Source organism: Trichophyton benhamiae (assembly GCF_000151125.1).
Source record: "Trichophyton benhamiae CBS 112371 chromosome Unknown contig01190.0, whole genome shotgun sequence".
NCBI classification, from domain to species: Eukaryota; Fungi; Ascomycota; class Eurotiomycetes; order Onygenales; family Arthrodermataceae; genus Trichophyton; species Trichophyton benhamiae.
Genome location: NW_003315072.1, coordinates 23,533 through 47,324, shown reverse-complemented (window position 1 = coordinate 47,324; position 23,792 = coordinate 23,533). Strand labels below are relative to the sequence as shown.

The 23,792-nt window shown below is 51.2% G+C and overlaps 9 protein-coding genes across 9 annotated transcripts; 2 read left to right on the top strand and 7 right to left on the bottom strand.

Moving 5' to 3' along the window:
• Positions 1-169: 169 nt before the first annotated feature.
• Positions 170-2,117, bottom strand: ARB_03741 (uncharacterized protein; the record flags this gene model as incomplete). The annotated part of the gene is made up of 3 exons (XM_003009993.1): positions 170-1,336; positions 1,462-1,939; positions 2,017-2,117. 3 exons carry the CDS (start codon positions 2,115-2,117, stop codon positions 170-172), a joined length of 1,746 nt encoding a protein of 581 aa, XP_003010039.1.
• Positions 2,118-2,926: 809 nt separating this feature from the next.
• Positions 2,927-4,405, bottom strand: ARB_03740 (uncharacterized protein; the record flags this gene model as incomplete). Its single annotated transcript, XM_003009992.1, has 5 exons — positions 2,927-3,043; positions 3,098-3,385; positions 3,440-4,080; positions 4,153-4,231; positions 4,304-4,405. 5 exons carry the CDS (start codon positions 4,403-4,405, stop codon positions 2,927-2,929), a joined length of 1,227 nt encoding a protein of 408 aa, XP_003010038.1.
• Positions 4,406-6,468: 2,063 nt separating this feature from the next.
• ARB_03739 (uncharacterized protein) lies at positions 6,469-6,704 on the bottom strand (the record flags this gene model as incomplete). The annotated part of the gene is made up of 2 exons (XM_003009991.1): positions 6,469-6,583; positions 6,604-6,704. 2 exons carry the CDS (start codon positions 6,702-6,704, stop codon positions 6,469-6,471), a joined length of 216 nt encoding a protein of 71 aa, XP_003010037.1.
• Positions 6,705-7,937: 1,233 nt separating this feature from the next.
• Positions 7,938-9,400, top strand: ARB_03738 (uncharacterized protein; the record flags this gene model as incomplete). Its single annotated transcript, XM_003009990.1, has 2 exons — positions 7,938-8,397; positions 8,457-9,400. The coding sequence occupies 2 exons, from the start codon at positions 7,938-7,940 to the stop codon at positions 9,398-9,400; spliced, it is 1,404 nt and encodes a 467-aa protein (XP_003010036.1).
• A 614-nt stretch (positions 9,401-10,014) lies between these two features.
• On the bottom strand, positions 10,015-11,162 carry ARB_03737 (uncharacterized protein; the record flags this gene model as incomplete). The annotated part of the gene is made up of 2 exons (XM_003009989.1): positions 10,015-10,079; positions 10,244-11,162. 2 exons carry the CDS (start codon positions 11,160-11,162, stop codon positions 10,015-10,017), a joined length of 984 nt encoding a protein of 327 aa, XP_003010035.1.
• Positions 11,163-11,686: 524 nt separating this feature from the next.
• ARB_03736 (uncharacterized protein) lies at positions 11,687-12,469 on the bottom strand (the record flags this gene model as incomplete). Its single annotated transcript, XM_003009988.1, has 1 exon — positions 11,687-12,469. The coding sequence occupies one exon, from the start codon at positions 12,467-12,469 to the stop codon at positions 11,687-11,689; it is 783 nt and encodes a 260-aa protein (XP_003010034.1).
• Positions 12,470-13,588: 1,119 nt separating this feature from the next.
• ARB_03735 (uncharacterized protein) lies at positions 13,589-14,620 on the top strand (the record flags this gene model as incomplete). The annotated part of the gene is made up of 1 exon (XM_003009987.1): positions 13,589-14,620. One exon carries the CDS (start codon positions 13,589-13,591, stop codon positions 14,618-14,620), a length of 1,032 nt encoding a protein of 343 aa, XP_003010033.1.
• Positions 14,621-15,168: 548 nt separating this feature from the next.
• On the bottom strand, positions 15,169-18,935 carry ARB_03734 (uncharacterized protein; the record flags this gene model as incomplete). The annotated part of the gene is made up of 4 exons (XM_003009986.1): positions 15,169-16,592; positions 16,664-17,698; positions 17,763-18,513; positions 18,711-18,935. 4 exons carry the CDS (start codon positions 18,933-18,935, stop codon positions 15,169-15,171), a joined length of 3,435 nt encoding a protein of 1,144 aa, XP_003010032.1.
• Positions 18,936-21,715: 2,780 nt separating this feature from the next.
• ARB_03733 (uncharacterized protein) lies at positions 21,716-23,782 on the bottom strand (the record flags this gene model as incomplete). Its single annotated transcript, XM_003009985.1, has 2 exons — positions 21,716-22,894; positions 22,952-23,782. The coding sequence occupies 2 exons, from the start codon at positions 23,780-23,782 to the stop codon at positions 21,716-21,718; spliced, it is 2,010 nt and encodes a 669-aa protein (XP_003010031.1).
• Between the last annotated feature and the right edge of the window lie 10 nt (positions 23,783-23,792).

The following is a 23,792-nucleotide window of genomic DNA, read 5'->3' as shown; positions in this document are numbered from 1 at the left end:
GGTTCTTAGGTGCGTGTTTTGAATGTACAGTTGTGCAGAGTAGAAATAGCAATATCAATAACGATAACAATATACACCGACAGCCCGAGGAATATACAAGTTTTTTGGTTTATAGGTCCGTTCATCCAAGACAGTGGATGGTGTTCAGAGTGATGTCCGTAATGCCAGGTTAGTTGAGGTAAAGAGTATCGAGGAAGCCCTCTGCGAGACGACGAACAATGCTCTTGTCCGGAATGCTGCCTGCAACACCGTACAAGGCAGAGGTATCGCCGCGCTTCTTCTCGACCTTGACTCCCGCGGCCCGTCGTTGTTCGGCCTTGAGCACCTCCTCGCGCACCACAGTGGTCAGATCGTCAATCAGCTGGTCCACGGCGTTGGCGGTGGGCAAGGTAAACGCAACGTGCATTGCAGGCGGGGACTGGAGGGCATTCAAGTGCCAGCCCATATTGGTCATGGCATCCGCAACATCGTAGATGTCTACTTCGGGAGTGGACGAGGCGAATCCAACGACACTTACCATGGGCTTACCGACGATCTCGAGGGTAGAGCGCAGACTGGGGTTCTGACGGACAGCCCGTTCGAACTTGCGTGCTGCGTTGACGATCTGGTGGCAGCTGTCGATGTAGCCGGACTCGCCGACGGCCATCATGCTGGCCCAGCAGCCTGCGATCAGGGCGCCGGGACGAGAGCCGGCCATGGAAGGGGAGGCGTAGACGCCGCCGGGCCAGTTGGGCATGACGAAGTACTGGTATGTACGCAGCGAGCGGTGGCGGTAGAGCACGACGGAGCTGCCCTTGGGGGCAAAGCCGTACTTGTGGGTATCGACGCTGATGCTGGTGACACCCGGCTGGCGGAAGTCGAAGCCGCCCTGGTCCTCGTAAGGGGACGGGAAGCCGGCCTTTTTGAGGAAGGCGATGGCGAAGGAGCCCAGACAGCAGTCGATGTGCAGGGGGATCTTGTAGGTGACGGCCAGCCGCGAGAGGGCCGGGATGTCGTCGACCAGGCCATGGGGGAAGTTGGGGGCCGATCCGACCAGCAGCACGGTGTTGGGATTGATGAGCCGGCGGACGGCAGAGACGTCCACGATGTAGTCTGGGGCCGGGCAGGCGACGTAGTGCGGCTTGATGCCGAAGTACTTGCAGGCCTTGGTGAATGCCGCATGGGCGGTTTCCGGTATGATCCTATTAGTTGTTAGTACAAATATATATAAGAAGAAAAAGAAGACGAAGAAGAAGAAGATAATGGAGCGTACATCTCGGGCTCGGTGACACGACGCTCGGCCAGGGCCTTTTGGCGAGCAGACAGACAGGCCATGAGGATGGACTCCGTTCCGCCGCTAGTAGTCACACCAGCAGATCCGTCCGGCGCATGAAACAGCGACAAAACCTGTCAAGTCAGCGTCTTTACTTTTTTATCCATTGATTATCATATAAGGGGGGGATTGATTGCTTCTTGACTTACGATGGCAACGACCTCAGCCTCCATCTTCCTGACGCCCGGAAAGACGTCAGGATGGATGGGATTAGCAACGGCAAACCTGCCAAAGGCCTCGGTCTGCAGCTTCAACAGCTCGTCTCCGCCATGGTAGACGGCGCCGCTGACCTTGCCGTCCTCCCACATGGTATGCTTCATGCCGCCGAGCTTCTCGAGCTCGGCCATGACCTGGTCGTTGCTCATGCCCTTCTTGGGCAGACTGACGAACTTGACCATGCCCGGCTCCTGGGGCGCCAGTTTCTGCTCGAGCTTGGTCAGGGCAGTCTTGACCTGCCTGTCGACCTGGGAGCGGACGCCCGGGGCGCGCAGGAAGAGCGAGTAGAAGACCAGGCGGAGGTAGGTGTAGAAGTTGCGCAGGGTGCCGAAGATGCCATGGCCGCGGAGGGTGTAGAACGAGCGGCGCAGCAGACGCAGGACGAAGACGAAGAAGACGATGTTCCGGGCTCTACAGGCTGTTAGTAGGGTAGAAGTAGAATGTGAAGTAGAGGTAGGAGATGGATAGGGGTATGGGGATGGACTTGCATGTCGAAGTTGGAGAGGGAGAAGACGGCGCTGGAGGACGAGCGGGCGAGGGCCATGAGCTTTGCCTGCATCGCCATGGCCGTGGGCAGCGCCTGAGCCATGATTATCCTATCGTAGGTGTGTCCTTGGAGTATTCGAGTGTCTGTAGGAGTTTTTGACTGTCTTTTGGAGGAGTTTAAGGGTGTAGGGAGGTGTAGGAGGTGAGGCCGTTGAGTCTGGGGCGAGTCGGAGGCAAGCTGGAACGAGCGACAGAGACGGAGCAACTGAAGACGCCGGCTCTCCACTGCGCGACCGGGCAAGCGTGCGATGGAGTCTCTCTTTTCTCTCCCTTTCTTCGGCGTCCAGGCTGGAGTCGGTCGGATTTGCTGAGAGCCTGCGGGCGCGGATGCGATGGCGGTTCCAGAGGAGCGGCGGGCGAAGGGAAGAAGACGAGAAGCTGCAGGTTCCGAGGTTAAGTTAAAATGTTTTTCTTTACTTTGGCAGCGGAGAAGCAGCGAAGAAGGCCTTACAGAATGACGACAGCGGCGAGCTAGTAGATAGTTGGTAGACGATGGTTGATAGTAGTTGATGGCGATGGCGATGGAGATGGAGATGATGGCAGGCTAAGGCAGAGACAGACAGTTTAAGAGCAAAGATGGAGTTGGAGGTGAAGATGAGACGAAAGCTGCAGACATGTGAAGAACGGCAGATCCCAGCATTATCAGACATGATATTACAGCGAGTAGAAGTAGGAGTAGAGGAAGAAGAAGAAGTAGTCTAGTTCTATCATGTTATACAGGGTCAATGGCTAAGGTAAGGAGAGAAGAGTCTAGCCGGTGACCTTGTAGATGCACTCGGCCAGACGCTTGACGTTGTCGGAGGTGATGCCGGCGACAGAGATGCGGCCGTCCTTGGTAGCATACACGGAGTGCTAGAGGATGTTAGCAGAAGAAGAAGAAGAAGTAGAAGAAGAAGAAGAAGGACTGACCTCTTTAGCAAGCTTCTCCATCTGGTCTGGCTTGAGGCCGGTGTACGCAAACATGCCGATCTAGAGATGTTAGCACTGGTATAGATATAGATACATAAATATATAAGTAAGTACCTGGGAGGTGATGTGGCTCCAGTCGTGCTTGCTGCCGAGCTTCTCGAGGTTCTCCTTGAGCAGGGCGCGCATCTCGATGATGCGGTCGGCCATGGCCTTGAGCTCGACGAGCCACTGGGCGTTGAGCTGGGGGTCGTTCATGATGGCAGAGGCGATGCGGGCGCCGTGGACGGGCGGGTTGGAGTACAGCGGCCGCACGAGGATCTTGATCTGCGAGTCGACGCGCTTCTTCTCTTCGGGAGACGCACAAGCAACCGAGAACGCACCTACACGTTCACCATACAGGCCCTATCACTCATTAGCATATTGTACACTTTCATTCAGTAGTAATATAAGTCTCACCATGTTCTTAGCAAAGCTCTGGCACAAGAGCAAAGGCATGTCCTGCTCGGCGAAATATCTCAACGCAAAGGCATCACGGTGGATATCACCACTCGCAAACCCTTGGTACGCCATGTCGAAGAAAGCAAAATGGCCCTTCTGCTTCATCACCTCCGCAATCTTGCGCCACTGGTCCTGCGTCGGGTCCACGCCCGTCGGGTTATGTGCACAGGCATGCAGCAAGAAGACACTCTTGTCCGCCGCACTCTGCATGTCCTGCAGCAGGCCCTCAAAGTCGAGCCCGATGGTGTTCTGGTCGTAGTATCTGTACTTTTCGACGGTGAGGCCTGCATCCTTGAAGACGGCTGCGTGGTTGGCCCAGCTGGGCGTGGGGATGTGGACGGTCTTGGAGTGAGGGTAGAAGCGCTGCAGGAAGGCGGCGGCGACGCGCAGGGCTCCCGTGCCCGAGATGGTCTGGGTGATGGCGATGCGGTCCTGGGCGATGAGCGGGCTGGTGGCTCCGTAGGCGAGTTTGGCGGCAGAGGCAGTGAAGGCCGGGATGCCGGTGATGCCGGCGTATTCCTTGTCGAGGCTGGAGGAGACGACCTTGGACTCGGCGGCCTTGACGGACGGCAGGACGTATGGCTTTCCCTTGTCATCCCCTGTATTCTGTCAATATATATCTTGTAGATGTAGCTGTTGTAGCTGTTGTATAGGTAGGAGGTTGGACCTACGGTAGGCACCGACGCCGAGGTTGATCTTGTCCTTGAAGGAGTCGGCCTTGAAGGCCTCGGTGATGCCCAGGATGGCGTCCTACACCCGTCAGCATCTTTTCTGCTTCAATTGAGTGTCTGGTGAGTGCCATTGAGGCTGGAGACGACCTACTGGAGGCCCCTGGGGCACAGCTCCCCAGGTCGAGGACTGTCTCGTGCCGGCGACGAGCAGGCGTCTGCCCACGACCGCCCGGCCAGCTATCCGCGAGAGCATCTTGAGAGTGATTATTAGAAGAGTCAAGAAGAGCAGAGATTAACAGGCTAAAGGAGAGCTAGAATGCGGTGCTAGTCGATAGCTCGAGGGAGGTGATGGTCGTCGCTGGTTGTCCTTTTTGGCTGGCGAAGAAAAACGCCCTGGAGGTGACGAGGCGCTTGGCTGGGCTGGAAGAACAGATTCGCCGTCTAGCTGCATGCCTAAGGGAACAAAGAGATGCATCGACTAGTAGGTGACTGGAGATTAATACAGGATAGTAGTAGAAGTCGAAGTAGATAGCAGTGATGGTCATAGTCGTAGCCGTCGTAGTCGTGGTCGTAGTCGTAGTGGTCATCGTAGGTAGAGAGAGAGAGACTCCATCACCATCACCATGACTATCACCAACATCACGACTATCACCACTTCCACCACCACTCTACGAACACTCTACTCTATCACTTCTACGCTCTTCTACTCGCACTGACTCTGCTATGACTTCCGCCTGTCCCGACCACTGCCTTTGCCTCCGTCTTTTGACTCCCTCGACCTGACCATCACCATCACCAAGGCCAACTTAACTCGCAGCAGTCCTCCAGCGTCCACGATCTTGCGGTCAGACGAAACAGCCACAGGGTCAAAGCCATCGAAGAAGCAAAGAGTGAAACTATCGTCTCTTCCTCTTCGTCTTCTTCGTCTCCGTCTTCTTCGTCTGAGCGCAGGACATCCCCATAATTCCTTTTGCTGCCAACCTCCCCCGTCCGCTGCTCCACGAATAGAGGCCCGCCAGCGTTCGGAGAGAGAGAGAGAGAGAGAATCGCTGGGCCTGGGAAGGGAAAGACTAGGACGCGCCACCGGCATTAGTCCTCGCTGTCAATCTCTCGCCTGATGCTCGTCTGGTCGAGGGTTCATGGCGTCGCTAGTGGCCAGTCGATCCTCAGCTGCTGGCTTCTTCGTCGGCTTCTAGAAACAAGCCACGTGTGACTATAATATCATCTCTATATCGATGTCTCTGAGGCAGGGTTAGGGTAAGGTAGAGTAAGGTAGGCAAGGTAGTGAGTGTTGGGATGGTGAGATGAGGTCAAGGTCAAGTGCTGGTAAGGTCGACCCTGGCTATATCAGACAGTAACTCTGACCAGATGCTAAGTCCTTCTAACTAACAACTGACTCCAGCCATCTCCAGTCCCGGCTTGATCAGCCTCTTTGCTTCTTCCGATGAAACGGGCTTCTCTGCTGGCCCGGCCGTGAAACAATGGTGCATCTCAGACGGCTTAGCCACCACCACCACCGGGCTCGACTAGTGGCGAGAAGACTCTCTTTTACTTTACTGCTTTGCTTTCAACTTTAATACGATGGAAGAGGAAGGTCGGCGGAGAGAAGAGAGGACTTGTTCGAAGACGAAAGAGAAGAAGAGAGGAGAGTCGAAGAAATAAGCATCATGCATGCGTTGGAGGGTGGACCATCTGTTTCATGCCATCCTTGCCGCGCCCTGGAGGCCCTTGGAGGCCCTTGACCAGCGAGCCCATGCCATGCCATGGCGAACAGACTTCCAGCCTAGAAGCGCTAGAAGCGTGCAGTGGCTGCCGGTGGTCTGTTGGCTTGAAACGCGGGATAGACAAGACTCACTCTACTTGGACAAGATACTGGATGGCCAGGAATAAGACATAATAATACAGATATCAGTCTGTATCAGCCTGGAAAGAGAGAGAGAGAGAGAGAAGTACTCTGTCTACGAGTATCTACATCTACCATCGAGTATCTACTCCGTACCTATGTACCTCTACCCAGTCCAGTAGATCAAAGTCAGTAATACGGCATGGCCATCGCACCGTCCTCTCTCCATCGTGCATCATCTCCATCATGCATCTCCATCGCATCCCAACCATCCCATCCCCATCACCATCGTCCTCAGCTTGCTTTTTCCTCCTCCTTTTTCTTTTCTAGAAGACCAGAAGAACTCTTCCCCTTATCATTCCTTAGTGACTTAGTAGTGAGTTAGTGAGTTAGTGAGTTAGTGACAGCAAGGATCCCTCAATCCACCGCGTTTCATCGCCTTCTCTCGTCTTCTCGAAGGTCTTAGCCTGGGCTTAATTCTTCTTCTTCTTCTTCTTCTTCTTTGGCTCTCTTTTGCTTCTTCTCTCTCGAAGACGAGGAGGAAAAAGCAACGCCCGAAGAAGCAAAGAAAAAGACGAAGAAAAAGCACTGATAACCAAGGCCCAAACTTGATCTCTTCTTCGTCTTCTTCTTCGTCTTCTTCTTCGTCTTCTTCTTCCTCGTCTTCGATTCTTCTTCTTCGATTCTTCTTCTTCGTGGCTTCTATCATCCTGCCTGGCTGGCTGATCTTCGTCTTCTTCCCTGCCGGCCTCTTTTATTAAGCATCCTCGTCTCTGCGTCGCTTTTCTTTTCTTTCTCAACTTCAACTTCAACCTCGACTTCGACTTCACCTTCAAGGACTCAGTCAGTCTCTCTCCCTCTCTCTCTCTCGACGGCGAGGTTCTTCTATCTCCTGGTTAGTCTCCTTCTTTTCCTATTATTGTTATTGTTATTGTTATTGTTATTCCTGCGGTTGTTATTCTCTGCGCGGTCTCACCGTCTTTCGCGGCGTCTCTGGCTATTTCTCTTCTTCCTGCTCTGCTTCTTCTCTTCACTGCTGGACGGCGGAGACAGACAGACTGCGCCGTCTCTACTCTGTTGTTACTCTTGTTACTCTTGTTACTGTCACTGTTGCTGTTGCTGTTGCTGCTGTGACGTTGGACTCGACCTCAGCATCACCAGAATAACATCACCACCAGCATCACCATCACCATCACCAGCAACTACAGCTACAACTACAGCTACAACTACAACTACAGCTACAACTTCACAATACAAGATCTATCACTGCTTCTGCGTCTCTGCCTGTCTACTCACTGTTGCTTACTGACGCCTCTAGTCTCTCGCCACCGACTTCGGCTTCTTCCTCCCCACTAAACAAAAAAACCGCCCACACGAAGACACGACCACGACCATCACGACCGCTCTTATAATCACTCCATATACACTCTTATACACTCTTATACGCTCTTGTACACTCTTATATAGACTGGCTCCGGCTGCATTGACGACCCACGACTCACGAGGATAGAGGCTAGACGGGCGGATCTCTCTTATTCGACTTCACCTTGTTACTCATTACTTATTTACACTGCATCAACACATCTCTCTGCCTGCAGTCGGCCGGGCGACCCCTTGACCTTGACGCCTCTGGACGCAGCCAGCCGTCGTCCGCTGCCAGCAGGAAATAAGGACGCTGCCTGACTCGTGCTCGCGGCATTGCACTGCATCCGCTACCGTCAGACCTTGCCAGAGACAGGAATAGCATCGACTGCCATCGCTTGTGTCTAGGGCTCTGCATCTGGCCGCTCCAACAAGACATTGTCCAACCATATCAAGGTACACCATTCTCTCTTTGCATTATAATATCTATTTGAAGATATCGTTGACTGACTGCTGGTAGTATATGATCCGGGAGCCTACGCCTCTCGACCGACTTCTACCCCTGGGTAGTGGCCACATCATGGATATAACCACTATATTAAACAAAAAGGCCTCCGTCTCCATCGTCGCCGCAGACGTCCACCAGCTCCAGCAGCACCTCGCCCAGGCCACCGCCCAGTCGCAGACAGACGATGCCGTAAAGTCCAGGTCGCCCTCGGAGCTCGGCGCCTCAGAGCACCACCGCTCTGCCTCTGCGCCCCCCAGCGAACACCACCACCATCACCACCACCACCAGCCGACCTCCAGCTTCCCCTCGTCCACCCAGTCGCTGCCGCAGATGGCCCACCTCGCCCAGTACCACGTCCAGGCCCAGGCTAACCACGCCAGCACCTCTCCGGGCTACGCTCACAGCGCGCATGGCTCAGACTACGGCAGGAGTACCACCAGCATGAGACCGACTGGCCTGCCCGCCCTCAAGACCTTTCACTGCCAGACCTGCAGCAAGGGATTCGCCAGGAGAAGCGACCTCGCCAGGCATGGTAAGACTTACCCACCTACTCTCTTATATCTTTTATATATAAGTTACTAATGTCAATAGAGCGCATTCATAGTGGGATTCGACCGCACGCGTGTGACTGGCCCGGCTGCGGTAAACAGTTCATCCAGCGCTCGGCCCTGACCGTCCACACCCGCGTCCACACCGGCGAGAAGCCTCACATGTGTGATCGCTGCGGCAAGCCCTTTAGCGACTCCTCCTCGCTCGCCAGACACCGCAGAATCCACTCCGGCAAGCGGCCATACAAGTGTCCCTACGCCAACTGCCAAAAGACCTTCACTCGCCGCACAACCCTCACCCGCCACCAGAACCACCACACCGGCACCATCGAAGAGGCCGCTGCTGAGACAGAAGCAAACCTCCGTCACAGCAAAGACCGCTCCACCACCAGCAGACCCTCAGAGTACTCTGAACCGGGCTCCGCTCACTCTACTCCCTCGCCCGCCCAGCGCCCTTCTCTCTCCCCGGGCAACGAGCTCCCGCCCCTAAACCTCTCCTCCCGCCCACCAGCGGCTGGTGGCCCTACTTCCGCCGGTGGTGCTGCAGACTACTACACCTCTCTCCCGCCCCATCTCAGAACGGACTTTGCAAACTCCAGTCCTCGCGCCTCGCCCACTTCCCCTTCGCCAACCCTCACCAGCCTCTCCGGTCCCGCCTCCTTCCACCACCACCACAACCACAACAGACCGTCCCTCACCTCGCACCCGTCAGGCTACGCTCCCCCACAACCCCTCGAACCGCCTGCAAACAGCGACCCCAGACCAAACAGCGTCGCCGGCAGCCCTCATCTGTCCTCTGTCGGCTGGGCGTCCCCGACTCTAAGCAGCATGCCTTCTCCCAGCTCTGCCTCTGCCCCGGAATATCCTTACCCTGAACCCTCAAACCATCAATATCCCGGCAGCATAACGCCGCACATGTTCTTCCCGCGACGACCTCAATCGTCCGAGCCAGAGAACTACGAGCTGAAACCGAAGCTCGAGCTCTAACACCCGCCCCTCCGCAACGACGTCAAAAACAGTCGAAGCGAATTCAACCCTTGTTTCCGTGACAGTATTATTAGCAGACTTTTTTCTCTTATTTCCTTATCTTAATTCCCTATGTCAATCCCCCCGGCCTATAGAGATACCCTCTGCTCTTCACTGAGCGCATTCCCCCTTCCCCCCTTCCCCTACCACTAAAAAAATCCTCATAATAGCATCCCCCCCATCTCCTACCATCTATTCCTATTTCCTACTATTTTTCCTGTTTCTCATATTTCCTTTCTTTCCTATGTCTTATCTATTTCCCATCTATTTTATATTTCCTTAATTTCCTTACCTCTCTGTGTCTTGTGTGTTGATGTCTTTCCTATCTGTCCAACGGCTCTCATCTTACATCCGTCCATTTTTCCCATCTACGAGGTTTTTTCAGCTGCTTTTCTCATATCGGCATTATCACATTACGTTAAGCAGGAGCCGGAGCTGGAGCAGTGGCATCGTCGTTTAACTTACATTTTAACCGTTACTCTTGATACTGCTACATTGTATGTTCCTTTTTCAGTCGGCTGTCTGCTTCGTTTGCGCACCTCTCTATCATCTAGTCCTTTATTTATATATTATAGTTAATGAAGATCCTCTACAATCCATCCAAGCTCAGCTACCAACTTCCCAACTAATAATACATCTACTATACATCCTGCATGCATACAAGCATTATCTTAAATTAATCCTGCTTACCTCCCCGCCGGATCCCCCAGAAATAATTCCCCCACGACTCCGCCCCAGGAACCATCCGCCATCCCAGCCCAGGCGCATACATCGCCCCTACACACCTCCACTCAACACCCTCACCCTCACCCTCCCTTTCCACCCACCCTCTCAGCTCCTCGGGATTCACAAACTTGCTCCATTCATGCGTGCCCCGCGGCACCACCCCGATCGGCCAGGGCGCTTCGGCAATGACCTGATTGACCACATACGCAGGCATCGTTCGCGCAATCGTCGAGCCAACAAGCCACCCTCCCGGCGCCACCAGATCAAGACACCGCTGCACAAACGCCCGCGGCGACGAGTGGTCCGGATCAACATGCTCCAGCACCTCGAACAGCGTAACTACATCGAATTTCCCCGCCGTCGAAGCCGAAGCCGAATCCGTGAGGTCCTCCAGCGAGGTATTGCGGTACTCGAATGCGCCGGTGCGAAGATGTTGGTGCAGCGTTGGATCCTTCCTGGCGTGTGAGAGGGCTAGTTCAATCATTACCGGTGACGGATCGATAGCGAGAAGAGAGCATGCGTTGGTACTTGTTCCGGGCGTGCGTATCGTCCTGGCAAGGGACTCGGCGAATATCCCTCCTCCACAACCAACGTCTAAATAACGTAGTCCGCCGCCGCCCTTCTGGTCCTGGTCCTGGTCATGGGCTTGTTGCTGCTGCTGTTGTTGTTGCTGCCGCTGCTGCTGGCCAACGCACGAGGCGATGAAGTCATGTCGCAGCGGGTTCATCAGATGTAATATGCGTGAAGGACCAAGCGGGTCCCACCATGTACTCGCCAGACTCGCGAAATGTGTCATTTCCGCTGAAGATACCGAGGAGGAGGAGGAGGAAGAAGAAGAAGAGTGCGGTGGTGGAGGAGGAGGAGGAGGTGTAGTTGAGTGTTTCCGTCGTTGGCTGTGTATGGCTGGGAGCAAGCCATTGGGGCTCGTGCGAGGCGGGAGAGCGTCAGATAGAGACATGCATCGTCGCAGACAGCCGTATGGTCTGCATTGAGCCATGCTGGGCTGTACACGCTGCGTCGACGTGTGATGCCGCTGGTGCTGCTGTGGGCAGTTGTGTGTTGGAGTCGGCCGGTTATAGCTGTTGCATCGGATGTAACTAACCAGTTGATTGGCAGACAATGGTATCAGATCGGCCAGCAGAGCTCTAGGACCGCCGTCTCGTCTCTCGTTTAACTTAACAGGAGGGTTGGGAGACAGTCAGCTAGTTGTAGCTGGTTATTTATTTATCTTGGATGTTTCGATATTCTCAACTTGGATTTCTTGCTAGGATGCAAACAGTGCAAACATGGAGGACGAACTAACTAGTTAACGAGTTTAATCTCTAGTAAATGAGTTCTATTTCTATCAACCTCCTTGCCGGCCAACTACCCAGCATGTCATTCAATCTCAAGAAGCAACAAAACAGTCTAAAACAAGCTAGAAAACGAGAGAGAGAGAGAGGAACAAAGGAAAATACAAAGGAAAGAAAAAGGAACCGCAATTTCTGACTTCTGCTGATCCTGCCAATGCCAGTTTAGCAGCTACCGCGCCCTCTGCCACTCTAGGGCTCTCACCAGAAATCCCAGCAGCAGGAATCGATGCGTTTCATGGACATGGGGCCCAAATTTGGTCTCTCTCATTGAGGTAAAGGTTGGATTGCCAGGTGTCCGGGATTGAGGTCTATACTCCGTGAAGTCGAAGATTCCCATAGTGTTCCAGTCGAACACGGCCAGGAACGGAGCCTTCGAATCTCTGAGATACTTCATGATTTGTTCCATTATATTTGTTGCATTGTGTCTCATCTGCGTATACAATTTACGCTTGATTTCATCACCCTCCGAATTTGCAGGCCGAAAGTCACTTGGGTGAATAGTTCTGGTATTTTTGAATTCCAGAACCGCAAAGACGTGTGATTCGGCGTTCTCATTTGCTTGGTATGACCATCTCAGGTCAACGCGGCTGCCTTCCATCGTGCGCTCTCCCCCACAAAATACCCGCTCGCCCTTTCCGAGACCCTCTGTAAGGGCCTTGTTGACTGGGTATAATAGCTCAAGGCAGCTTGCCCTGAGCACGTCGGCTTCCGTCTGAAAGTTGATTGTATCGTCAATTGGGAGTGCTAGGGAGTTGAGCGCTGTTGCAGGAGAGGCTGTGATGCGAGATAGGTAACTATGGGCCAGCGTTATCAATGGATCTGGAATCACGATTATACATTTAACCTGTTCGTCGGCTTCTTTCCCAAGTGAGCGATAGTTGTTAGGTACCCTGGCTTCGGGGTAAACCGTGAGGTTTTCATAAAAAGTTTGCTTCAATGTTCTTGCCGGCATTTTTGTTCAAGTGTTGCGAGGAAAGTAAGCTTTTAGTCAATATGGAGAGAGTGTGTGTTGGGTGAGCATGGAATTGGAACTGATATCCAGTTTCAGGATTAAGCAGTAGGCGAGTTTGCCTCTTAAATAGACCTATGGCAGTGAATCATACTGGTGAATGTTTCATATTTCGGTGTAGTGTGAATGGTCTACAGTGGTGAATAGAGACGGGTATCTACTTCCTGCTTTACTTTCAATGCAACCTGCTTTCCTAGAGCAAACACAGACATGTAGGGTTCAAAGAGTCGGGTGATAGCTTCATTGATGTAGGCTCCCTTTTAAATACAAACATGCACTAATACCCGATGATTGAGAGACGTGGTTGCAGCAGACTCCAGTATGTGCACAAGCGGTGTAGAGCTCAACAAACGAATGTGAAGGGGGTAAAGAAGGATATAGATTAGAATAAGTCATGAATTGAAAGAGGCAAAGATAATTTCTGTCATACATGTAGCTACCCCTTCTGTAGTTACCACTTCAATGGTCTCACCACCCTGGTGGATCGAAAGAGAGTCTTTCATTCTCTTCCGTATGGCCTTGCTAGTTTGATGTCTGTGACCGAAACACATCTACACCCAATTGCTTTGGGAGGTAACATATTCCACTTCGGATCCTTGCTGCCACTATATCCAAATACGAATAAACTGCGAAAATATGATTCCACCTCAGCTAAGGATTCTCCGCCTAATTTCAACTATGAAAACGGCTATGGGGAGTTGAGACTAAATGCGCTTATGGCGTCTAATGCGGCTCTCCGAAGGTCCACAAATTTGGCGTTGCCGCGTTTAGCCCAAAATTAACTTTAAATAATTATATAAGCAGAAGTTACTCGATTATAATAGGCTGGATTTGACGTCACTTTCGAATAAGGGATTGAGTGAGCTTTTATTGGTCAGCACCCGACGCCACGTCCAACATCTCCAAAAACGCCACCGATCATCGGTGATCCAGGTTGAAGTTATTCGTTAAATATACGGCTTCAATCTGCTAGCTACTAGTGTTGGCTCACTCTTTTGGCTCAGTCTTTTTTTTTGATATTATCTCCGAACAAAGTGCCACGGGATTTTGGCGGGTTATAAGATGGACGAAGACGTAGTTGTGGTGAGCCCTGGAATCCTTTGTTCTCAATTAAGGGACAGTTATTGTACTCTTAATCGAGTCAGTAAACCTGCATTACCTTACTTTTCGGGACAAGAGTTTACTGTTCGCTCTCATACTGCTCCACCTCCGATTCCAGCTCCACCTGATGGCCTCCCTGTTATTGAGCTCAGTAAGCGCTTTGAGAGACAACAGAAACATCCTGCTGAACGCTGTCTGTTACATCCTCCATCTCCGGGTCACGTTGGAAATCAGATCGTCCATTTGAAAATATCCAGGGAAATTCGATTTCGAGATAATCGGAAGTCACAGGTAGGGCTTGTCGATATCTTGAATGTTCAACCAACCAAGAACAAAGGGCCACAAAAAAATATGACTCTATTTGCAAAATTCTACGATCCTCTTTACAACGACCATGATTCATACATATACGACAGATTTTACTGCTGTGATTACGATTACTCGCATGAAGTTGCAGTGTATAAACAATTGGAGCCCCTGCAGGGAAAATGCATACCCAAGTTCTACGGGTCATTCACCCTGGAATTACCTGTTCCCGGCCATGATACGAATCGTCTTGTTCGGTTGATTCTCCTAGAATATATTCCTGGACGGTCAATAAAATCACATGGGGCCGGAGACTTTTCTCAGCAGGAACGTCAAAGACTTTTGAAGATCATAATAGATACCGAGCTTACGATGTATAAACATGGATTTAAGGGTGGTTTCTACCGTCATGATGATATTATAATCAACTGCAACTCTAGATGTGCTCAGCGTACTCGACCAATTGTTCTAGTGGACTTTGGGGTATGCTATTTGCTTCATGATGGCCCTGAATGGTGTGAAATCCCTGTGGCTCGATGGATGAAGCGTGAGGTAGGTGATGTTTGCCTTGCGATCTCAGAATGGATTGACTGGGACTTCGACCTTTGGTATAATCGCATCTATGCGGGGAATACGGAAATCGCTGCTATCAGGATCCTATTTATCCCGCGTGATCAATTGGGCTAGAGAATATACACCAAAAAGCCGGAATCCACGAATTAGTTCGGCATGGACAGTAGAAGCAAAAGCAAAGATTCTCTCCTATTGATGTCAATATTTCCAACTGTGGCTCCCCCTGAAAACGATGTACTATACCTCTGCCTGGACGGCACATATTCCAACATATATTGGACATTTCGCTCCTGTGCTGTGTAATAATCTAGTCACTATAATTATGATACTCTTCTTATTAATAATTTCAACATATATAACATTACAGACGATATAAACTCAGCGGACGTTTAAGCAGTCGGAAATCGAAGATAAAAGTCTTGATAAAAATCGAACTCGGAGGAATATTAACTCATAACTATATATTCAGGCAAAGCTCAACTCGGCCTTTTTCCCTTGCTTTGCTCATTGATCATTACTCACATTTGATATATCGTCAGATAGGGCCACAAATCATATCTTCATCATATCTATACCACCCAGTCTTTCTTCCTGAATCACCAGGCCTCCCTTGTAGTTATACGAGTTAAATTCTTTTTGTAACAAAAGAAAAGCTGCCAAACTCAAACTGTTTCCTTCGCTCTTCCGCCATCATCAAGGCGACGGTGATTATCTCTGCCCATAACACTTGACCTTCCACTTTCTGGACCCACAGGAATACTCCTTTCACTGCCCTTGGTAAGAGATTTGGCAAAGGTGAAGAAGCCTTGACGAAGACCAAGTTCGTGGCTTGGCCATCTTCTGCGGAAGCCGGTGGCTGCGACACCACCATAATCTTCGCCCTCTGCAAACCATCCAGTGCGTCGTTTGACAAACTTCCAGGCCTCAATACCAAGAACAAATATCACCACTGATCCAAAAGCAAGGCCCCATTCCCAAGTGATACCTTGGTGTTTGAAAACCTTGGTGTTCAGTCCCGGGATGTAGACAGCTGGGAAAACCGAGAGAGCTCCGATAACAACAGCCCAGAAGAGAAATTGATTCTCCCAAATATCGTGGAAGAAGGGGAAGAAAGGAACAGTGTCGTCGCTGTGGTCACGGTATGGTTCAAGGTTGAACATGCTGTTACGAAGGTGCTTGAATTCCCATGCTGAGATGAGAATAAGCCAAGTCAGCTCAGCGAAAACCACTGCTCTGGCACGGAAAACAACATTGCAACTATCGCTGGCGGCATGGTTACAATCAATTCCCAGATCTTCCATGCCGTTTCCGACGCCGTAGACCACTATCACGAAGGTAAGCAATGTACAAGCTCCCATGATGATGCCGTAGACCATCATATCAACTACAATCTGCCAGGTAAATACACCCTTCTTGGTATCATGTGGAGGACGATGCATGACTGCGGCGGAAACCTTTTCACGGCCTAGTCCGAAGGCAGGGAACGAGGAGGTCAACATATTGATCCATAGGATTTGCAGTGGTGAAAGTGGGAAGACAGAAAATCCCTTTTGATCCTTGAATCCAAGGCCCATAATTAGAAGAACTACCTCACCAATGTTCGACGTTAGAAGATGCAGAATGAACTTTTGGATATTTTCAAACATGCGTCGTCCTTCCTCGATGGCATTGACAATACTAGCAAAGTTGTCATCGGTAAGCACAATGTCAGATGCCGATTTTGCAACATCTGAGCCTCCCATACCCATGGCAATTCCAACATCCGCAGCCTGAAGGGAGGGTGCATCGTTGACTCCGTCTCCTGTCATGGCGCAGTATCTGCCGCGGCGGTGGAGCGCAGCAATCATTCGAGTCTTTGTGTCAGGGGCACATCGGGCAATCACAAGTGGTAGGGAAGGCAGGGCGTCAATCTCTTGGTCGGTCATTCCGTCGAACTCAGCGGCAGTTTTGACCAAAGATGCCGATTCTGCTGCAGATAAGGTGCCAGTGTTGCGTGGAATGATTCCTACTTCCTTTGCTATGGCGGTTGCGGTGGAAGGGTGGTCACCAGTCAACATATGGACACGAATTCCGGCCATGGTACATTCTATATTTTAGAAAGTGGTTAGCATATTGAAGCCTGTGTGCGATCACAAGAGTAAGACGGTCGGCACATACCTTTGACAGCATCCTTGGTCTCCAATCTCGGAGGATCATATAAACCGGCTAATCCCAACAATGTAAGATCACATTCAACTTGATCTCTTGGAATTTCGGTATTCTTGTCGAGGCTTTTAGGGCCGGGTTTCTGAGCAATCGCTAGAACTCGTAGTCCCTGTTCGGCAAGGAATCCCATCTGGTCGAGCACTTGCTCCTTCATTTCAGGGGTCATGGGTTCACGTTTCTCGCCAAATCCAACAGAGGTGCATAGATCCAAGATCCTTTCAACGGCTCCTTTGGTGAAGATGACAGTTCCATCCCCCTGGTCACGTTTGTAGATGACAGACATGCGCTTCACGGTGCTATCAAAGGGGTATTCAGCCAGAGGCTTCCATCCATTCTCAGCCTCGAGAGATTTCTTGCCAAACCCAAACCTATGGGCAAACACTTGCAGGGCAACTTCGGTTGGGTCACCCATTGTTTGCCAGGAGCCGGCAGACTCGTCATAGCGGACAGTTGCTAGATTGCACAATGCAGCAGATTCAAGAAAAGCGGCCAATTCAGGGACAACCTCTGGGAGGACGGCTTCTTCAGATCCCTCATCATCGTCATCTTCTTCTGCCTGCTTCTCATTACGAATCTCCTCCTTTCGTCGTTGGTCTCGTTCTTCTTTCTCGGCAGGGACGTCAAATTTCAAACCAGCGGCACTTCGAAGAGCATCTTGCTCGGAGCGTTTGCGCTCGCGTTCCTGTTCTGCCTCCTGTCGGGTTGCTGGTGACTTTCCGAGAGTGACAGTTCCACGGGTTGGGTTAGTAGCATCGTTGGACTTGGTTAGGGAGTAAATTCCCACGCCAGGAAGCCACGCTTTACGTGTTACCATTTGTCCCTGAGTCAAAGTCCCTGTTTTATCTGAGCAAATGTTGGTAACACCTCCTAGAGCCTCGAGAGCACTAAGTTGCCTAACGACCACTCGTCGCTTTCGCATCTGGGTCATACCAACCACCATTGTGATTGTAAGGACGGCAATAAGTGATTCGGGAATAATGGCGATTCCTATTTCGGCAGTTAGTTAAAGTCGAAGCATGTAACTATCGGATGTTACATGGGTTTTACTTACCAGTTGATATGGCATAGATAGCGACTTCGTCCGTCACGTTGAACTTGTTAACTCCAAAGACAATAATAGCAAGCAAGATGGCGCATCCAAAGAGGGAATAGGCAAGTTTACTCAGTTTAATCTGCAGGGGAGTCCCCTCAGTCAAGCCGAGGAACTTTCCAATCGCATCCCAGATACGCAAAGCACCTCCCTTGACTGGCTGGAAGGTGCCGTGCTTGGAAGACATGGAGCGGCCGGCTTTCCTCTTTTTCCCTTGCATAGACTGTGCTATCTTGCCAATTTCCGTATACATTCCGGTAAAGACGATGATTCCACGACCACGGCCCTTGGTTACGGTGGAGGAAGAGTAGGCCATGTTGAGGCGGTCTCCAACACCTACAGTCACCTCATCACCACTAGCTTCGAACTCAGTATCTTTGGCAACGGGGGCGGCCTCTCCAGTCAAAATCTTTTCATCACATTCAAGGTTCATGGCTTCAAAGAGCCTTAAGTCGGCAGGAACAGTATCTCCAGTTTTTATCTGAACAACGTCTCCTGGAACGACTTCTCCTGATGGAACAGTGATGGCGTTGCCGTTTCTGATGACGTTTGCGGAGGGAGAGGACAGAGATCGCAGAGAGTCCATTTTCTTCTCGGCTTTGAACTCCTGGTAGAATCCGATGAGGACGTTGATCACAATAACAGCAGTGATGACACCCCCTTCAATATAATCGGAGACACCGTATGAAAGTGCCATTGCTAGTACGAGGACCTAGAGAAAGAAACGCTGTTATTATTTGGTTTCCCGCCATGATAGGTTGAAGAAGTGATATCATATCAAAATTGTCAAGCTTAACCAATGTTTTAAGAATGATTCTATCATACATATTGATTCACTGGATGCTTACAACACCACGAAGATATCTAGTCTAGATGGACGAAGGGATAAGGGCAAAGTATTGAACTTACTAGTATCATGGCATTTGATATCTGCTTTCCGAGGAGGGTGTACCATTTGACACCCCCCTCCCCAGAGAGCCGATTGGCACCATACTTTTCTTGAAGCTGGCCGACCTTTGCATCACTCAGACCGGTGTCGATGTTGGTATCGAGCTCCTGGGCGAGACGGTCGATAGAGAGCAGAAAGGGATGTTGCTCATACTCTTGATTTATGCCATCCTTCTTGGAAGGCATCACGAAATGTCACACGTGCTCTCTTCGTTCTTTGCCGGGGCAGGAGTCCTTTTGTTATGAAACAGTGTTTATAAGGTGGGAAGTGGAGTCCAAAGATATATACTTTGAACAGCGCAATAGGTGATAGACAAAACGATCGAATACACCTCTCCTGGGGGGTTCTTGGTATAGTTATAGCAATCAGATATGCTTCACACGGCGAAGAAGCTTGATGGATGCGGGGGCCACGCAGGACTTTATATATCCAGGTCCCGCCCGCTCCCTCCTCGGAAATCGTGTATTTGCCAAGAACACCGCAGAGTTATGGCGGACCAAGTTCGGTACGCTGTGACGTCAGGAACCCTGGGTTACTTTGGCTGCCACCGTCGAGCTCCGAGGGTGCTGGGCGGCGACCAAGGACATGGTGGGTCGAGCCAGCGGCAAGATCCTATCAGGGCGCTGCAACCGCCGGACTGACTTTCGCTCTAGGCCCAGGAGCTTCCCAGGCGAGAGGCGCTTCTGATAGAGAGGCCGCTTGGCGTTCAGGGTTCTTGAGAACCATGATATTATTGTCCCTTGTGATTTCGGCGTGCAGACAGATGGGATGCTGATATTTCCTCGGGATGTTGCGAGCCCCCATCGGAAGGGTTTTTTTCCCAAGGTGAGAAAACTGTGATTTAGGCTTTCCAGTAAACCGGATGGGCTGCCTTATCACATCTTCTTTGACATTCCCCCAGATCCGAGAAACGCGCGGAAAAAGCAAGCCAGCGACTAAGCGCAGGGATTATACGGGTGGAACGATGCATAAAAGCGCTGCTTCATAAATAAAGGACGTTCCTTTCCTCCCCTGCACGCGGCCGGAAAGGCTTGGCCCGCCACTCCTCCCATGCTCGCTCTCTGCGCTCCCATTGGCTCATTGCATAGCCACGTGAGCGCCCGCTCAGCCTTCTTCGCTATTAACCAATAGAACAAAGGCAAGTGGGGCATTCCGTGCATTGCGCCAACCTTGGCGGAGCGCATGGGCCTTATCACGTTTTAGCCAAGAAATTCCGACCGCTTGGCGCGCTCAGCCGCTCGCTTGTTCCGCCGCAGCCGAACGCTGGACGGGATGGACGGCAGTTTCCTCGGTGCTCGGCTCTCGGAGGTCCGCGGTCGGTCTGCGGAGCGTGCGAGGGAGATAGATATGCTACTGCGGAACACAGTGCTCAGTACTAGGAAGATAGGTAGAGAAGAAAGTCACAGATGCATATTCCGTAGAGCAAAGGAGACCGATGCTGTTGAGAGCAAAAGAAAAAGCAACTATACGGCCCTGCGGGTGTTCCTGCAATAGTAGCCAATGGCAGCAGGCTGGATGCGATAACTCAACACCAGGAACCAACAAAAGGGATGGCTCACCCGCAGCGGAGAGCGGTGAAGGAAAGCTCATATTTCCCAAACACGGGAGCGAGATGCGAAACAGCGAACAAACAAACGGAACGGGAGATGCAACAGTGCAGAGGATGCTCCGGGCTTGTGTCCCATGAACAAGCTTCCTAAGGACATTACATCGCACAGAGGCCACGCTATCCTTGTCCCACGGCAGTCCGCTTCTAGACCAACGTTTCTGGATATATTTCCAATCCTCCCGAGTTAGTTGGACATGGATGCATGCAGCAGCAGTAAACCTCTCCCCCATACCCCATACTCCCTTTCTTCCTCCGCCTTTCCGGCACCAACACATCCTATCGTCAATCAATCCACCCTTGCACATTGGGCGGAATCCGAACACCGGTATCGGGGATTCCAGATGAAGTTTCTACATTCCAGCCCTTCTAAGCTCCGATGTGGCGCACATCTCAAACATAGAGGGGGCCCGCGCACCGCCAGCTTCACCAACTCACAGCATGCCACAACAACCCGACAACCGACCCTCCCAATTAACTACTTGGCTATCCCGCTAGCTAGCTCCCGAAATCATAAATTGCTTGTTCTCTTCCCGCTGAAGCGAGGATAAGGTATATAGGCAGGTTGTGGGAACTGGTGTTCGTGCCATTCATTCGTCAAGCCAGAGCGGAAAGGCTCTGTAGGGGCATGTGATGCTGCAGCTACATCTATACGAACGGTTTCTGCACTTATCACATCTAACTAGTTACTAGTTACTAGGTTATATTGTTATTGCGTTGGCTGGGTGGAAAAGACCTTTCAGGCCCAATTGATTTATTATCGGCAAGCTCGGAAAGGGCATGGAATTCTAGTTACTTTCAATGGGCATATTTTTGGCATCTCCATTTTCGTCACAAATGTTCATGCATAGCTTGTATTTGCTTATTCAGATAACTAACTGCTCTACTCTGCTTCCTTGCCGATGATCAATTATCCTTCTCCTCCTCGGAACGAAAATAAACTGCGTGGGATTTGCTTTGCTTCATCGCTTCGTTTTGCCCCTTCGTTCCCATTGGACATGATCCTCGGCGTTTGCACAACGGATAGAGCTGACTTACTGGTATTCCCAGTTTGCACATTTTCCCATCCGTTCCCGTTAATATCGTATCTCGTAAAAATGATTCATGTCGTCTGTCCACGTAGCATACAGTATAATACAGGCATTAAATGTGCTGTTCATCCCAAAGAGATATTTGTTAGCCCCATCCCTGCCAGGCAGCACATGACAAGTAGCTGTTTTCGGAGCGGGAGCTTCGTCGGAGCCAGCCTAGTTCGCTGATCGATATGTAAGATCTAGTGCCAACGGGAGGATAATCGGGGTCTGATCGCCGAGTAAGAACATAGTGAAGCGTCAATCAGGTGAAGAACATATGCCTGATCTACTTCTTTGCCTTGCGTTTTCCTTTCCGCTTCGAACTTGATGTCGGGGGATCTGGAACGCTGACTGTTCCCTCTACGACATCTTCGCCCTGGTTCTTCAACCGTTCAGTCCCGCTAATGAAGAATGTAAGATCTCGATTCTGCTCTGCCAGATCCTCGTTTGCGGCCTTCAGTTTGGTCACCTCTGCATCAAGAAATTCTACTCGCTCCATTAAGCTGGCATTCATCGTCTTCTCTTCCCGCCATTGCTTCTCCATCGTCCGAGACATGGACTCGAACTTTTCTGCTCGGCGCTCGGCGCGCGCCTTGTCACGCTCCAGAGACGGGATGGTTTCTCGAGTTAAACAATCATACTGCGACTGTAGCTTCTCCATATCTCTGGCAAGCCGTTCTGCTGCCTCCTGGGCGGATAATGCGCTTGCGCTGGCCTTGGAAGCTTTATCTGCGGCACGCTCAACTTGCTCTTCAAAGTAAACGCGCTGGCTCTCAAGTTGGCTGGTGAGTAGGTGGGTATACTCGACGCTGATGTTTTCGAATTTTTCTCGCGGCACGGCATCGCTCCAATCTGGAGGATCGAGCGCGCTGTCTCCCCTGGCTGGAAGTTCTAGGAGCTTGCCATCTGATTTACCCTGGATGATACGGTGGACATAGCCGTCTCCTAGGTAATCCCAGACACGCTGGGAGGTGAGATCCATGGCGAACGAGTGGGATGTCTCCTTGTAGTGATCGAAGGCGTGCGCTCCATCGTACCGCCCACAGCCGATGTTGCCACATATCAGACATATCCAGAGATTAACTTCTGAATGGCAGACGCTACACTCGCTCGGTCCCTCATCCATGGCAAAGTTGACATTCCGCTTCCCTAGATCGTCCTGCGTATACCGACAGACCGGGCACCCACTTCCTTTCCATCTCTGTAGACAAGTGCAGTGAAAAACATGCTGGCAGAGAATCGTAAGTAAACCTGATGTCTCGTCCATACGCTCGAGGCATACAGGACAAGTAGGCAATTCTATCAACGATGGTGTAGGTGGAGCCAGCGGTTTACTCGACATTGTTGAAGGTGCATCCGAAAAGGGAAACGGATCGTTCTTCATATCGGGGAACTTTGACTCCGCTGCAGAAGAACTAACCTGTATCTCCACGTCTTTGACAAATACCACATGGCAAGCTTCAGGCTATGGTAGCAAGTCAGCAGAGAATCATTTCAAAATAAAGAGCACAAAAAAAGATACCTCCATGCTATTAAATAGCTTCCCGTTCCAAGTATTCTGCCATTCCTTGGCCTTTTTCCCACTCCGAAACTTCATTAGAACCATATATCGATTTGCCCTCGCAGTCTTCACCATCCGGAAATGACTAACGTCCTCCATCGTCTGTTCACCTACATACCCCAGAAAATCCGAGGGAGAGAGGTATGACGGGACTGCAAGAATACATAACGTTGTACAATCGTCCAACGAAAGCGTTTCTTCCGCTGGCCCACCTGCGGCTCTGGAACCTGACGCATGAGCAGGACAAGACGCAGATGGATGGTTCGAAGCAGGCGCATGTGAAGAAGACCCTACACCCTGCAAATAGAACAGATCCTGGTCATGATTATCCTGGCCTAGCGAAGGTGTTTCCTCTGCATCACGGTAAAGATGAACAATCCCATACACGCTATCCGTCAAACCCAGATCAAGAGGGACATATTTGCCCTTCGTAGCTAAGCCGCTAATAACATTCGACCCTATGCCTCTGGATATCTCGTTATGAACCATATCGACGCCCTGTATGGTGAGGGTGTCTGTTCGGGGATCGTGATCTGTATGTATCTCCGTGTCTTGTAGGGACGTGGTAGCTAGGTGGTTCGCAAGATCGGTGGCAACGTTCGGCGAGGGTTTGGCTTTCTTCCTACGAAACGGCCGTACAGATTCACGTAGGGATTTGAGCGTTAAAGCGTATTCTTCGAGAGAGGTCTCAGTGTTCGGATGTTTTTGTGCGTCCTTTGAAGGTGTATGCGCTGTGCTGGCCTGGGGGTGGGAGAGGACTTCGAGAATGAGGTGGTAGAAGTAGGAGGGCATAACTACCACC